The 16,187-nt window shown below is 43.0% G+C and overlaps 1 protein-coding gene across 5 annotated transcripts in view; it reads left to right on the top strand.

Annotated features, from left to right (window-relative positions):
• LOC117429828 (multiple C2 and transmembrane domain-containing protein 2-like) overlaps positions 1-13,258 on the top strand; it is a 48,154-nt gene extending 34,896 nt beyond the window's left edge. For 4 of the 5 annotated variants that reach the window (XM_058999193.1, XM_058999192.1, XM_034049682.3 and 1 more), the window contains 6 exons: positions 1,195-1,314; positions 1,653-1,694; positions 7,842-7,951; positions 8,540-8,649; positions 9,879-9,976; positions 11,866-13,258. In XM_058999193.1, coding sequence (XP_058855176.1) covers positions 1,195-1,314; positions 1,653-1,694; positions 7,842-7,951; positions 8,540-8,649; positions 9,879-9,976; positions 11,866-11,955 — 570 coding nt within the window. In that variant the 3' untranslated portion in view covers positions 11,956-13,258. The remainder of the gene's footprint in view (positions 1-1,194; positions 1,315-1,652; positions 1,695-7,841; positions 7,952-8,539; positions 8,650-9,878; positions 9,977-11,865) is intronic. The other variant, XM_034049683.3, reaches the window with a different exon arrangement.
• Positions 13,259-16,187: the final 2,929 nt, after the last annotated feature.

Raw genomic sequence — 16,187 nt, 5'->3', positions numbered from 1 at the left:
AGACAGAAAGTTTAAGGTTCTTCCTTGCAACCCAACTGTGACGACACCCAGTTTGTAACTCTGACTCTATTCAGTATGACGTTCCCGTCGAGGTGCAGTGAAAGGACCCGCTGATCTGTTTAGTCTAACTTGTTTTGTTTCAGATTACGACTGCTGATTGCTTTAAGCCAGAGTAAAAGCTGTGTTGCTTCCCCTGTGAAGGGCTGGTGCGGTTGGAATGTGTGCAGTGAGATCTTACAGCTCCTGACTGAAGCCATGTGTTATAAAGGTGGAACTGCCTGAGAACAGCAGTTCTGTGAGCTAGCGGTCTAGCCGCTGAGGCCTGTGGGCCGTACTGGTTGAATCCACGTTCAGGGCTTAACTGACATCTTGTACCTAGTAAACCTGCAGCTCAGTGCGCTGCAGATGCAGTGTAGCTCTAGATGCGAGTCCTCATCTGAGAGGTCTGATTGAGGTGTCAGCCTCCTGTATGACATTTCACTGTGCCAGGAGGATTAGCAGGAAGGTGCCTCCACTTACGTATTTTTACACATGGTTGACAACATTCAAAAGTATCAGGAAAATTCAAAAACCAGCTGAATGCCTGATGCTACCCTCTAACCTAAAGTTTTGTTTTGTTTTAGTAAAATATTACACCATTCAGAAGCTTTTGTGAGGATTATCATTTTATATAGTTGTTTCCTCGATATTTCGTGATGATGCGATAAGTCACGAATTGACAGTAAATTGTATAAATCCTATATTTTACTTTGTTAGGGCTCATCACTAATTCACTGTTTTCAATATTTCTGTGTGAGTCAGATAATGAAATAAATAAGAATACTGTAGGCAAGCCCGGAGTCAACTGCCGCTCGGCACGTTTAGCACTGAGTGAAGTGAGTGCCAGTATAGGGGAGCAGTGTGGAGCAGTGGGTAGGGCTCTGGAATCTGGACCGGAGGGTCGTGGGTTCAAGCCCAGGTGGGGGGTCGCTGCTGCTGTACCCTTGAGCAAGGTACTTCACCTAGATTGCACCAGTAAAAACCCAACTGTATAAATGGGTTATTGTATGTAAAAAATAATGTGATATCTTGTAACAATTGGAAGACGCCCTGGATAAGGATGAGGACATCTGCTAATAACTAATAATAATAATAATAGTATACGCAGTGCTATGGGAGTGATGCCCGAGCCATCTCTTGCTCTTGTTGTTTCAGTTGTTCCTGGTTGTCGTGTGGTATATGGAGCTGTACATGGTGCCTCTCTACCTGGTTCTCCTGCTCGCTTGGAACTACTTCCAGATGGCCTGTGGGAAGGGCAGCAGCACACAGGACCTGGTGAGTGCTGCACTCATGAAACCTTTAGCCAGGTTCCTCTTTCCTCTTCACTGGAGGTGAAATAACAATGGAACAGGAACGGCGTCTCTGGCAGCTTTTTAAAGACGAGCAACGCCAGGTTTACGCCGCTAAAGAAATTACAGCAGGGTGTCGGCCTATTTTGTTACTCCAACGCTGTCTTCTGAAGCCCACAGTGTGAGCCCTCTTTGTATTTTATCTCCAGTGCTTTAGCAGTCACTGCCACTGCGTCTTTATTGCAACCTGTGGCTTCATTGATAGGCTCCTGTCTATCACTGCTGTAGTAGAATGAACCTTTTTCTTTCTTTCTTTTTAATCAGGGAAGTATGGGCCTGGGCGACGATGATGACGATGATGAAAAGGTAAATGTCTCCTAATTCTTGAGTTTGTTTTAAACAGAGGAGTGTGTGCACTGCTCTACTGGACTGGAGTAACAGTGCCACTAGCATTAGTGTCATTAGTACTATTACAAAGTAGGCACTATTTAAATAGATGTGTAGTTACGTAATATTATAGAACCAGTTCACTGTTTCTAAATACATTGCAGTTGAATTTCTGAACTAACTTGGATCACAAAGAGTGCCATGAGTATTGAGCTGACACTGAATGGCAGAGGGCACACAGTTCACACAGAACATAATGCTTTCAAAATTCACAAGCATTCTGTAGACCTTTTTCCATTGATTTCATAGCTAGCAGGTTTTTTTTTTTTTATAAAGGAATTGGCTTACAAAAAAATAGTCAAAAATGAATACTGCCCACTGAGTGCCAATTAGGGCTGCATTTAAAATCCTGTTCAAAATAATGTCACTCCCTCCTAGCACTTACTGATCTAATTCCGCTGGGTATTCTCCTCTGTTCACTACTGAAAACTCAGAAGTTATGTTAGCAGACATGATAAAATACTGCAGCGAAACTCTGAGAAGCAAGCTTTTAACCACAGAAGTAATTTCTGCCTCCCTGTCATTTGGAGCATAATAGTGAGTTCAGGTTCCACCAGCGCTAGCACTAATTGACGCCTGCTTGTGCTGTTTCAGCTCACGGAAACTGTTTGGAGTAGAGTAATGAAATGGCCTCTGTGAGGCACACATTTCTAGATGAGACATTCTCCACTGAAATCCATGAGACATTCCTACCTTCTTGTGATTCCACGTGAGCAGTCGGGGCTCTCCTGAAGGCTATTCAGCTGAAAAGTTTTTCAGATTTTTAATTAAAAAAAAGTTTTAAATATGTTTTAAATATATAGGGATTTGAGCCCTTGGGAGTAACCAGAGATGCATGGTTTATTGCAGGCCGTTGCTGGGCTTCAGGGATTCACTTTTCCACTGTGGCTCAAGTCTATATTCCACTGATCAGGGACTATAGATATCCATGGACAGGGAAATCTTTCCCTCCCTAATATAATAAGTGTCACCATGTAGATTGTGCATGAAACTATTTCAAACTTACCCTAAGGGGCTACTAAAAATTGCAGGAACGTGTCTTTCTCAAAATTCATGCAACAGGGTGGGAATAGCATTATATGTTTTAAAATATGTGTGGCTCTCTACAGGTCCCAATGTCAAAGTAAATTTAGCTTGCTGGGAAACGGCGCCGTCTCACTGTAATTGCATAGGGCCACATAGCAAAGCAGAGTGGTCCGCACGCAAGCAGATTGCTTACCAATTTCAAGGAGGACCTTGTCTTGGACTGCTTTAGTTGTGGGGAAACGTTTTCTCTTTCTCTTTAATAAAAATAATGCCCCACCAGGGAGCAAGGGAATGCAGTCTGAAATCAGGGCATCTTTGCATTGTGATCAGGCATGTCTGGAACGCTGTAATGTCCAGGAGGAGAAGGCTAGGCTGCTGGTGAGTTTGGGGTTTGGTCATTTGTGTTGTTGAGGTCTCTGTTTGGAGAAGTGCTGTGGCCAAAGATAAATACACATTCCATAGTCAGGAAATGCTAATTGTAAAAGTACCCTCCTGATGTCGTCGTTGAGTTTTAGTGAAACCTTCTAACCTACCGTTAACAAGGTGTATTATCAACATGGCAAGGTCAGAGGGAGCAATCCCATTGGCTAATGAGTGTTCTAACCTGTGCTGGTAATGAATTGGATGGATTGACACCTACCTCAATTTTATGTCTGATACGTGGACACCTTTTTTTCTTACACTTTTTTGACACCTCTTAAGATACACTTGCACAGATGGGTTTGTTTGCTATCTTCCCACCAAGCAGAACAATGTAAATATCCTACTTCTCGGAGTGGTTAATTACAGTCCTCCCCTCTCCAGGGAATTCAGGCAGTTAGGTTCTACACCGCGTGTTGCTCTTCGGTGTGATGTGGGGAGGGAGGCTTACCCAATGACAGTGGAGACCACCTGGTGTGCAACACTTCAGGAGACTGAGTGTGGAGGTGTGGACGACTTCTTTTGATTACATTTGCTTTAATAGCCTAATATTTAATTGGATTTCCAATAATATTAATAATCTAGGCTTTTTAAAGAAATGCTTTACCATAAATTCAAGTTAAGGAAAACTTTTGAGGGATGAGGTGAATTTTAAAAAGTAAAAAAAAAAAAAAATGTAATTTATTTGTCCATTTTCCCAAACCCTTAACATCCAGTTATAGTAAAAGCACAATATGTATTTGAATTTGAATGAACCCAGAGAAAGCAAGTTAAGAAAGCTCTGAAAGGTTTATGGGATACAGTTCCAGATTTTACTAAAGGAGATTAATGTTAAAAGTTGTGCCTGAGTGCAAATTTGAGAAGAGATACATGTTTAAATAAAAAAAGAAAGAAAGCAAATGCCCTTCTGGTGCATGTAATACATAGCAGAGCCCCTTTCTGGGAACGCTAATCTGTCCACAGAGGGGGTCTGTTTACAAATGATGTGGTCAAAGCGACTTCCCTTTGGCTGAAGCTATCAATCTTGGGCTGACAGACAGTGCTTAATTGCAGCAAAAAAATCCCCCGATTTCTCTCATAAATGACTGTAAAAGATAAAAAGCACTCCAATTCCCGCTGGCCCCCAGCCGGCGTGGCTGAGTCCTTGGGAGTCTCTCCCTCCCCTCTCTGCTCGGCTTTTCTAAGGGAATCCAGACTGTCGGGGTCACGGCTGGATTCTCTCAGCTTTGAACTGTCAGCCTCTGTGTTGTTTCTCCTGTACAGTGCTGTGCTCCCCCCTGCACCCTGCACGCCTTCACGAGCAGTCATTCCAGTGTTAACCTCTCTGTCAGGTACCCACAGGCCGGAGCTGGTACCTCTGTCAGGTACCCACAGGCCGGAGCTGGTACCTCTGTCAGGTACCCACAGGCTGGAGCTACTAACCCTGTTACAAACTGTATTGAGGCTAGTACTAAAGCTTGAACTGGTCTGCAGTGCAGTTGCAATGACAAAGACGTTTATTGCTGCAAATGTTTCATATCTACCTGATCTCTTCTGCTTGGATGCTTAGTCAGACAGGTGTGATGTCAGTACTATGGTACTTGTTTCTGAATTGGCAAAACTAAATGCAGTGTATTCCTTCTGTTGACGGACTGTAAATGCAATAGTGCATATGTTCTGTCATACGATGTAAGGTACATTACACTAGATGTAACTTGAATCTGTTTATCGGCACATCTGTCTGCATTGAAATGGATAAGAGATAAGCATTTATATGAAGTTTGCATATGTCTGTATCACCGTCTGTAGATGTCGGTAAATTGCTACATGGTATTCTTTATCCAAATGAATGCGGAATCACAAAGGGTTTTCTGATGAGTGGTTCTCTGTACTGTCTGAGATCCTTGGAATCTCTCACTCACGCTGTTTTTTTATTTAATTTTTCAGAGGTAATGAAACATTTTTCATGGAACTCCAAAAAAAAAGAAGCGCACGAAAAGATTATGATCATCAAATGAGCACTGAAAGATTTGCAGCAGGAGTCGCTAAAAGATGGAGGGCTTCAAAGGCAGTTTGGGAGATAAATTGAAATAATCCTGACAGCTCACTGATTCAGATGCTGAGCATACTTATTCCTGTGTTCTTTGGTCTTTATTAAGATGAAAGCTCCAGGATGTCGTTTTTCATCTCAGACTGTGAAGCCGGCTCTGACATGGGTTACCTTTTGTGTGTATTTGTCACAGCCAAACTCATGTCCTTGTTTTAGTTCTTTTTTTTCCTTATGTGGGGGACTTAACCAGGAGTTTGTAACTTTCTTTCATTTCTCCAAATGGCTCGGATCCCTGGGCGATCCCTGCATGTGTTTAATGTGCATGCTGTCAAGGTCTAATATGGCTTAAGCAGAGTAGAATCCAATACACTTTAGTTGGTTTTGTGCCGAAATTAAATGTGCCAGCAAATGGGAGAGATGAGCAGGCCTCACTCAAATATGCCGTCCTCACCTAGCTAATTCAAGGGCACTTCTAGCACCTAACTTGTGTGACCAGTGGAGCAGGGTTATACTGTCAAGCAATCGGCTTGTCAGTGTCCTAGCCCTGATTTACTGGTTGTCCTCCAATCACACAGCCTGCCACACGCATTATGTGTTAACATGCACTACACATTGTGGGTCATGCAATTATTCTATCATTCAATGGTAGTTGGTTCTTTGGAGATCTTTTCATTTATTTAACAGTATGTGAGTGAGATTTTCAATGCAAAATGGATTGCCCGTGCATGCATGATACATGCATTTACTTTGTAACTATCATTTATCTGAAATAATGAGCCATGCCAGCAATATAAGCCCATTGAGAAGTACTGGTGTGCAGCTTGAACTTTGAGTGGTAACGTCGTGAACAGTTTTATGGTTTACATACAAGGATCATCTCTGGATGGGAAATCAAAGGGAAAGTATTTTGAGACGGGGACTTTCCCTGCTCTGCCTCCCTGTCTTGTTTAGTCCAGCTGCTTCAGGGCTGGCGTGAAGGCTCTCAGACTCGATCCTTTCTGGCTGAGCTCCTGTGTTTCTCCCCAGTTCCCAGGGGCTTCCTGATAAAGAAGTCTGTCTGGAGGCTGTCACACCGAGCTGTTTTCAGCAGAAACATGTACACATCCTCAAGCCTCTAATGACAAAGAACATCAGATGGCTAGTCATTCCTTACATCTTTTTGATGTGCGAATTCTCATCCCTGTTTAGTTTTCATATCTTGGGTTCCCACTGTCCCACTGGAAAGCCTTAGTCACGAGCCTCGGAAGTGTTTACACTGACGCAGTGGCTGCTCCGTTTGGATTGCTGTGGAGCCTGAGGACACTCACGCCAGCCAAGGGCCAATTTGATCCTTTTGAACAGTGTTGGGGGTGCAGCGGTCAACATGTCTACACACACACACACACACACATACACGTCTCATGGGAATTGCTTTTACTTTGCTTTACACATGCTATACAATCATATTGTAATCCATATGGTAATGTGGAACAATAAATAATCCCAAATTCACTTGGCAGACAAAAATAAAAAGTTTAGGGCTGTTGAAAAAGTTAGGGCTGTGTTCATTGTGATCCAGTTATTTAGGAAGGTATTGGAACTACAACGTCTCTTACTTGTTATTAAAATGAATCTGGTAGAAGCTGCACCTCCCCAAGCGTTTCACTTTCTGTTTATAAAACAGCTGTGTTGTGGTTGTTAGGCTGTGTTGTGGTTGCTAGGCTGTGTTGTGGTTGTCAGGCTGTGTTGTGGTTGTTATGCTGTGTTGTGGTTGTTAGGCTGTGTTGTGGTTGCTAGGCTGTGTTGTGGTTGCCAGGCTGTGTTGTGGTTGTTAGGCTGTGTTGTGGTTGTTAGGCTGTGTTGTGGTTGTCAGGCTGTGTTGTGGTTGTTAGGCTGTGTTGTGGTTGTTAGGCTGTGTTGTGGTTGTTAGGCTGTGTTGTGGTTGTTAGGCTGTGTTGTGGTTGCCAGGCTGTGTTGTGGTTGCCAGGCTGTTTTGTGGTTGTTATGCTGTGTTGTGGTTGTTAGGCTGTGTTGTGGTTGCCAGGCTGTGTTGTGGTTGCCACGCTGTGTTGTGGTTGCCACGCTGTGTTGTGGTTGTTAGGCTGTGTTGTGGTTGTTAGGCTGTGTTGTGGTTGCTAGGCTGTGTTGTGGTTGCCAGGCTGTGTTTTGGTTGCTACGCTGTGTTGTGGTTGTTAGGCTGTGTTGTCTCCACACTGCCAGGCTCGTTCAGGAATGTGTGAAGACTCTCAAAGAGGTAGCCCAGGTCGTTGAATGGGATTAGACTCGGAGCTGCAAGAGCAGGCATGTCCTGGCACTACCTGTGGATTGAGAAGGCTCTCTGTTCACGTTGCTCTCCAGCAGCTTTAACCCTAATGCACAGAGTGGCAGTCTGGCGATATGATTGGTGTGCATATTTCTTATTGTTTCTTTATTGAAGTTGCAGCTACTGTTACACTGTGTATTTTAGCTTAAAAACCACCTGGCTTCATCATTCCATTGTTCGGTAATGTACATCCAAGCCACCTGCACCGCCAAGGCAAAGCAGCCTATTGAAACTAAGGGACAATGCACATGGATAGCTTTTAATGTGTGTGTTTTATTTCTGTTTTCAGGAATCTGAGAGAAAAGGATTAATAGAAAAAATTCACATGGTTCAGGATATTGTGATAACAGTTCAGAATAACCTGGAAGAAATTGCTTGCTTCGGAGAAAGAATTAAAAAGTAAGTAGTGCATTTTGCGGCTGTGCTTAATTACTCAAGGAGGGGCTGGGCAGGTGAGACCCAGATTCAGTGCTCTGTGTTCTAGGTTTATGACTTTTCACCAACACATTATCAAGATGAGTGACAGGAGTCCAGCCAGTTTGATTATTAACAAGGTTTGCTCCCTATTTAAAACATCTAGCACATACAGACTTTCATTTCAACTTAAATCAACAGTTATTAATAAAAGGAGGCAGTGTGGGCCAGTGGTTAACGTCCAGGGCTTAAACAGAAGGTCACCGGTTCAAATCCCACCTCTGCCACTGACGGTCACCGGTTCAAATCCCACCTCTGCCACTGACTGACCCACTGTGTGACCATGAGCAAGTCACTTCACCTCCTTGTGCTCTATCCTGCGGATGAGATGTTAAATCAATGTCCTATTGTAAGTGACTCTGCATACTCTGTAAAGGACAATGACCATGGAACTGGACCTAATCCAAATGCTCGATTCGGTTCCCATGTACTGTCCACTACCCGTGCCCTCCAGTTGACTCCTGTCACTGTGTTGATAAATACACACTGAATAACTGTCCATTTCCTTTGCAGCACTTTCAACTGGACCGTCCCGTTCCTGTCCAGTCTTGCTTGCCTGGTTCTTGTTGTTGCCATGGTTTTACTGTATTTCATCCCTCTGCGGTACATTGTTTTGTTGTGGGGTAAGTGCACTGCTTTCTTTTGCTTTGGGAGGGGAGGCCAGGCTTGGTAGACACATTCTAGTCTGCTGTTTTGGGACATTGCAGTTCAGGAGCATCTTAGGTTCTACAATTCCATTCATGGTTCTACAATTCCATTCAGGGTTCTACAATGCAGCTCTTAGGAACTGTGCTGAGGCTGTCTCCTGTGCAGAGCAGAATCAATAACCCCATCAATAGGCAAATAATATCAAACAGACCGAGCAAACCCCTTCCTGTATTTCCAGTTAACTCTCACCTCAGGACAGAGCTTTCAAGCTGCACAGCCAGCCCTGTGGGCATTGAAAACATAACAATAGAAAACAAAGTACGAGGGGGGAAAACCAGCAGATTATTTCTGCCCAGTGTCAAAAACACTTGCATAATTGGTTATCAGAATAATAATACTGTTTCTTTGAGAAAATAAAGAACTAAATACAACTTTTTTCTTTTATAATAATAATAATAATAATAATAATAATAATAATAATAATAATAATAATAATAATAATAATAATAATAAAGGGCAAAATTCAATTTTGTTGCTCGGTCAAGAAGTGTCTGGGGAGTGAGTGCACATCTGCCTTCTCAGAAACGTTGCCTGAGCTGTGTGAAACTGCAGGACTCAACATGCCTTCGGACAAATGGAGCGAGAGCCTGTCCCGCTGGGCTGTTAGACTTCACAGTGAAAGTGCTGGGCTGCGTTCGGGATGGGAAGCTGAGCCCCCCTTGTTTTAACAGCTCAGACACAGACCTCCCGATTGCATGAAGATACATCCGAGGAGCTTCTCTTCTGTTGTTGCTTTGCTTAGCGCTGTCATTCTAACCGTTTGAGTGAAGACTACAGCGACTCTCAGTAATCTCAGAGTAATGGACCAGTTTAGTTTGCCTGTCTGGTATTAGTTTGCCTGTCTGCTTATTCACTGTCACACTGTTTATCTTAGCAACAGCAGGCCAGATGTTTTTTTTCCCTTTTGTTCTGGCACAGTAAGTACAGCAGAGACAGATACTAACTAGCGGTATGATAATCAGTGGGCAGATGTGTCGCTGTTTTAGCCAGGTTTTCTATTTCAAATACTTCAGTTGTATTCTGGCGCTCTGGTTTGCTGTGAATGTGTCAGGTGAGAGCTTATGAACTTTAACCCTTGTAATGTGTATCACTGTATACCACCTTCTTGGGGGATTTTTCTAATGAACCCCTTTTTATTTTAAAGGAATAAATAAATTTACCAAGAAGTTACGGAATCACTACACCATCGACAATAACGAAATCCTAGATTTCCTCTCCAGGGTGCCTTCGGATATACAGAAGGTAAGTGTCTGATTGAGACGGAGAGGAGCTTGTCAGGGTCTGGTCACACTTTGAAAACTGATTGGCCTGTGTCTCCCTTCCAGCTACTTGATCTGCGTTTTATTTTTTAATACTTTAGCAGCACCTTTTAAGATTAACAAAAACACATCAATCAAAACAAATCCTAAAGCAGTTTGATGTAACTTTTTTTCTGAAAAGGAGCACCAAAAGAACAAGCAGGGACACACTTTATACAGTACATTGCATTCAGACAGACTTTTTTGCAAGTATTTTAATTCAGTATACCTGAAAGATGACACCACTGGCTACTACCAGTGCACCCTAATCCCAGCCTACTCTACAATAGTGGCCACCCAAATACTCAGTCCTGAGCAGAGGCTCCCAGTTGAGACAAGCAGTGGAGTAACATGGTCAATCAGAGCTTCCAAACCAATGCATTATCCCTCTGAAGCAAGGTGAACCACAACTAAGGTCTAATGTGGCACCCCTCATCATTGGGCAAATTGAATCTCGTCATTAGAAAGCGACATGAAGCCAACGTCTCTCTGGCTGATCCTTCCTAGACTCTATCAGCTGAACCCACATACAGGGCGCTGTCACATCGGGTTGGAAAAGTCAGTACATGAACTTGTGAGCTACAGCAATCCCGCTGTGATCCATATGCAAGTGTGTCTTAGCGATGGCTGATGTGTCATTTGCAGTCACATCACATGCCACGAGAATACTGCCAATACAGAAAATCTTTCCTTTGTAATTATCAAGAGCTCTCAGCGCATTTTGTCTGTTTTCTCTGTGTGAATGCTGTGCGAAGGGCAGGAAGTGGCTTGCTATCAATGAGGTGCTCCTTCATATCCAAGCAGAAAGAATACAGGCTGTGTCACAAACAGTCTGGTCTCGAAATAAAGTCTAACCCTCTGCCCTTGCTTCAATGCCCCTTGACGTAGACTGGTAGCACTCTGTCTGCTACTGGTATACAGGAGTGTGTGTATTTGTATGCATATCACTGCGTTTCCTGTATACCAAATAAAACAAGGAAACTGGCATTAGCGGAGTTCTGTCTGCCTGAAGTACTGAGGTAGACTTCAGACTGTTTGGGTTTTTGGGCCAGTGCGTTTCCTTTTTGTATTTAAAGTGACTCATACTCTTGAAGGATTCATTCTTAGGTTCTACTTACTAAAAAAGAAACTTCTGGCAATCAATCCTTCCTCTGGCCCCTACCTTGGGTCTGTGCTAACTGTTCTACAAACAAACAACCAACCCTCAGAACATGTGTGATCACACATATCTGCTTCAGACATTGCTTTCTATAGTGTGAGCTTGGACACACCCAAGGGTCAAGGAGCAAGGTGCAGGGTTCACTGTTCCACGTCAGTTTTTCAATGATAAAAAAATAAATTGATCATGAAACAGTAGATGGCAGAGGGGAGTCGCTGAGAGTAGGTGAGAGGGGAACTCCATATATAGTGTGGACACCTGGGGTCTTAATGCCAAACGACATTATACTAAAGAAACAAAGACTTTGCAAGCAGGGGGTCTGTCATGGCTCTGATTTAGGGTATGCAATGGTTTGTGTAAAACCACTTCACATGGAATTAGTAATGAGTGATTAAACTTGTTCTAAACTGCCTGCCAGCCTGTTTCTTTAACTGCTGAAATCTGCTTTTAATATTTTAGTTTTGCTGGGGAGGCGGGAGGAGAAACAGGGACCCTGGACTTCTCAAATCCTTCCTCTCAGTGATTAATCCCCTCTGCTCCTGTGTTAAGAAAATGATTCATTACTTCTGAACCCTCCTCTGTTTTCCTGCGCCGCGGCTCCTTGGGGAGCCATTAGCTCGCTCCAGCGAGCTCCCATTTCCTGCCTCCAACGGAATGGCTGTTTGTTTTTACAGGTGCAGCACGCCGAATTAAAACCCCCATCCACCAGCCACAGCCCGCTTCGGAAGAAAAGGTGCGTAGATGGAAGGTTGGGCTATCCTTGAAATGCCAGAACACTCACCTAGTGAAGCTGCAGCTCCCGCCTCTAGCCCTCCTGCTGCTGCCTGCTGTCTCACCACTCGCACTAATTCTGCTCTCGTCACCTCTGTGGCACGATCCTGCTGAGTGGCCTGGGGTGCTTGAAACGCTTTCAGTATCTAATAATGTAATATACTGAGCAGTGCAGCATGAAATAATAATACTGCCCTATTGGAGAGCGTGGTTGACTTTGGGATTCGAGCCATCTGTTTCTCTGTCTGTCTGTCCATGTGCACACTGCAGACATGTCCCTGGATGAAATAAAGTTTGAAATTTCATACCGTGGAATGCCCAGCGCACCAGCTAATCCGTCTGGCTGTCTGCTTGACCACAGAGCAGGATACCTGTCTCCTCTCATTTACTGTTGCAATATGTCTAGCTATTAACTAGGCTCTCTGAAAAAAGATGCTGCTGCTGCTTTAAATGACTAGGCACTTCTTTTTATCCTAAGTGTGCTGTATGTACACACTCATCACAAATGTAAACACTTCTATGCACCTTCTCTCTCTAAAATGATGCTTGTGTTCTTCAAAGCTGCTATCCATTACTTGTCTACCTTTGTCCAAACAAAGTGAAGAATGTGTGTGTATATAAAATAAAAGTAGTTCTTAAGTTTTTGTATTTGCTGGGAGCATGTTACATGATGTTTTAAGTTGGGATTCGGTGTAGTGCACGTGTTTAGAACGTAGCTTCTATGTTTGTGTTTCTTTCCATGTTGCTTGTGGCAAATAAACTCATCTCTGTACTCCTCTCTACTGCTGTAACACTGATTGTATTTTTTATTCTGTCAACATTATTATTATTATTATTATTATTATTATTATTATTATTATTATTCTTTTTTTTTTATCAAACACTGGCAGTTGCCTTTCAGTTTCTGATATGGGATTTTGTTTTCCTCTTCAATAGGTAGTATGAAGAATTGTGTGAATGTGTGGAGATCTGCTATTGAAATGTCTGAATCAGCAAGCCTATTTCATTGTGTTTCGTCTGCTGTCATTTTCTTCTCTTTAATGGTGGGCTCTATGTTTGTAATGCTGAAGAGTGTTATTATGCACACGAGTTCCAGTCCATTGTAAAGAGCATTCCGGTGCATACTACTTTGAGAATATGTATTTCTCCAGGGCTGTAAATGTATTTAAAATCCTGTATTGTGTTTTTTTTACAAAGCTGTATATCTAAATTCATGTTTATATAAATATGCCTTTATTTTATTGTAAATAAGATTAAAAATAAATAATAAAAGAAATGGGAATTGATTTAAACATTTGTTTTTAGTCTGCTCCAGTTTGTATTACTATTTTAGATCCACGTAAAGAACAGCTCATCTGTCTTTGAGCAGCAACACTGTATGTGACCTTTCAACTCTGCAAGCCCCTCCTACTCTACATTCCTATAGACAGCGAGTAGGAGGAGCTGGCCGAGCTCACGATGTGAACGCGTGAGGGAGTCTCAGTCCTGTAGACAGTGAGGAGGAGGAGGAGCTGGCTGAGCTCACGATGTGAACGCGTGAGGAAGTCTCAGTCCTGTAGACAGCGAGGAGGAGGAGCTGGCCAAGCTCACGATGTGAACGCGTGAGGAAGTCTCAGTCCTGTAGACAGCGAGGAGGAGGAGCTGGCCAAGCTCACGATGTGAACGCGTGAGGAAGTCTCAGTCCTGTAGACAGCGAGGAGGAGGAGCTGGCCAAGCTCACGATGTGAACGCGTGAGGAAGTCTCGGTCCCAGCACTTTGGATTCTCTAGTCAAGCTAAAAGGCAGATTGAGAGAAACGTGAGAAGAGCTCAATATTGGAGCAACAGAACCCAGAAGCACTGGAACGACTGCAAACACGGTCAAATAGTCAGGGAAATGCAACATAGAAATACATAGATAAAAACCACATCTGAGGCTCTGTGCTCTCAATGCAACAACACTAACTAACACACACACGATGCATACATTTCCTCTTTACTTTAAAGGATCTCCGCTATAGAGATAGCTCTTCCACCACTATACCTTGTTTTCTGAATAGATCAAAGGCGCGTTGTGAGCAGCCCGTTTCTATGGCTCTGCTTTGTAGTCTGGCTCACAATGGCAGCCTCCCAATGAGCGCACAGAGGGCTCTCAATTCTTAGTACTTGGCACTTTCAATTTCCATTAAAATCTCCAATGCTTAATGGCTCTGTAAAAGGAGGTTCATTCTCAACACCAGAGGTTTTTAATTAACGCAATAATGTACCGACCTCTGGGGCACGAGTGGTCATAACATCTTATTTATCCACACACTTAAACACTGAAATCACACGGGTTATATATATGTACATGCAGTCTACTGAAGAAGGGATTAGTGGCTGGTGTGCTATTTAAATACAGCGGTTATTATTTACTGGGGAATGAGAACCAAATGCAATATATACAATATAAATGTAAGACTTGCTTATCAGGATCATGTTTTAGATGTGTTAAACACAACAATTAAATCAAGTTTTACCAAATACTTTGTTTTGACTAACTGATGTGCAACAAAAACCACTGACCCCCAACCCGTAACATTAATTCTATATTAATATACAATGACAGATAGTTATTTCAATATGCAATCTGCAATTTTTCACCACATGAAATATGTTCTCAACAGCATATCTTTAATTCAGCAACAGTGCTCCCCTCTCCATTATCCTCATATTTTGCATTCTAGGCATGTTAGAAAAAACAGCTTACATGATTTCTATGAACTCTTTCAGAGCCTGCGCGCGTTGTTATTCTGTGGAGCTCACAAAAGTATTCATTTCACGTCTTAGCAGGATTGAGGGGCCTGATTGCTCTCTGTGCCTGTCTGAAACTGCTACAGAAGGCCCCTCAAGAAGTGTGCTGGCACCCAGCTTTAAAATAACACCTGAAAACAGAGGCAGCCAAGATTCTTTTAAAGTCAAAACCTGCCTGAGAAAATAGGTGTAGAATGAATGAGACCGCAATTCCACTTAAAATAGCCCGCTGCTTTCACATTGGGGAATAGACACGAGTTTGGAGACACTGCATACAATTAGCTGTGCAGAGATAGCCAGGAAGGTACCTATCAATATACCTACTCGGTCATCCTGTGCTCCTGTGCCTGACCCGCACTGACTACACGCCCGGGTCTGCAGTCACTGAAAGTGCTGACTGTGTCTTGTGCATCATGCACACTGAAAACACTTACAGCCAGCACTCGGATATCCATTACGCAGAGACACGTCAGCCGCGTTTTACCACTGCATACTGCTACAATACGTATCAGATTTAAAAGTATGTACTGTATTACACATGTCGTCTCTTTTGGCAAGTGATATTTTCATTATCATATTGTTCTGAATTAAAATACTTATTTTATTGAAAATATAGTACTGTACCAACAAAACCAATACAGCACATCTAAATGGCCTACTTATTTTAAAACACAGTCTTTTCAGATATGTATTTTGATATTGTATGTTTTTTGTGTTCCCTGAAAAATGGACAAGGGTTGGAACGGGCCAAAATAAAATAATCAGATACGCGTCACATGCGTTTAACCGACACTGAAGTCAACATTTTAAGATATGCGAGTGCTGACTGTATTTGCCATGCTGTAATTCTGGAAACGGCCATTCAGACTGTGTTTGCTATAGATATCCAGGAGAGGGGCATGCATTTTTTGATTAACCTCAAGCCCAATGGGATAACCCAAGGCTGGATTTTACAGCACAGCCATGCCCAAGCCCTCTGTCAGGGCACTACTGTAGGGCTTTTTTTTTTTTACTGGTTTGAAATGGGGTTTACAGCAGCTAGATCAATTTATCAGTAACAGTCACAGTAATCAGCAATGAATTACTTTTAGTGAGAATTACAACACCTCCAACGGAACCATTCCTGGACATTTTTGTCCCCCCCCCCCCCAAAAGAACTGCTTTGAGGTATGAAGCCTCTCAGTCCTTACTAACGTTGTAGGGTCTGCTTTGTGTATCTCAATCCTTCCCCCCCTCCTTCCTGCACAGTTGTAAACCAGGGAAAGAGCATCAGTTAAAGCTTTGTAAAAGTTTGATTGGCTCAGGGGGGCCGAGCATCGCCCCAGGCTATTCCTTTGACAAGTTGATAGAGACATCACTGGACTCTCCGAGGAGCAGCTGCCAGGAGTCCGTTTCAAAGTGAGGGGGAGTGGATGTGACCCCGAGCTTCTGACTAGATAAATCCCACACACAAG

The sequence above is a fragment of the Acipenser ruthenus genome, chromosome 24, assembly GCF_902713425.1.
Source record: "Acipenser ruthenus chromosome 24, fAciRut3.2 maternal haplotype, whole genome shotgun sequence".
Classification (NCBI taxonomy): domain Eukaryota; kingdom Metazoa; phylum Chordata; class Actinopteri; order Acipenseriformes; family Acipenseridae; genus Acipenser; species Acipenser ruthenus.
This window is presented reverse-complemented; position numbering and strand designations above follow the sequence as displayed.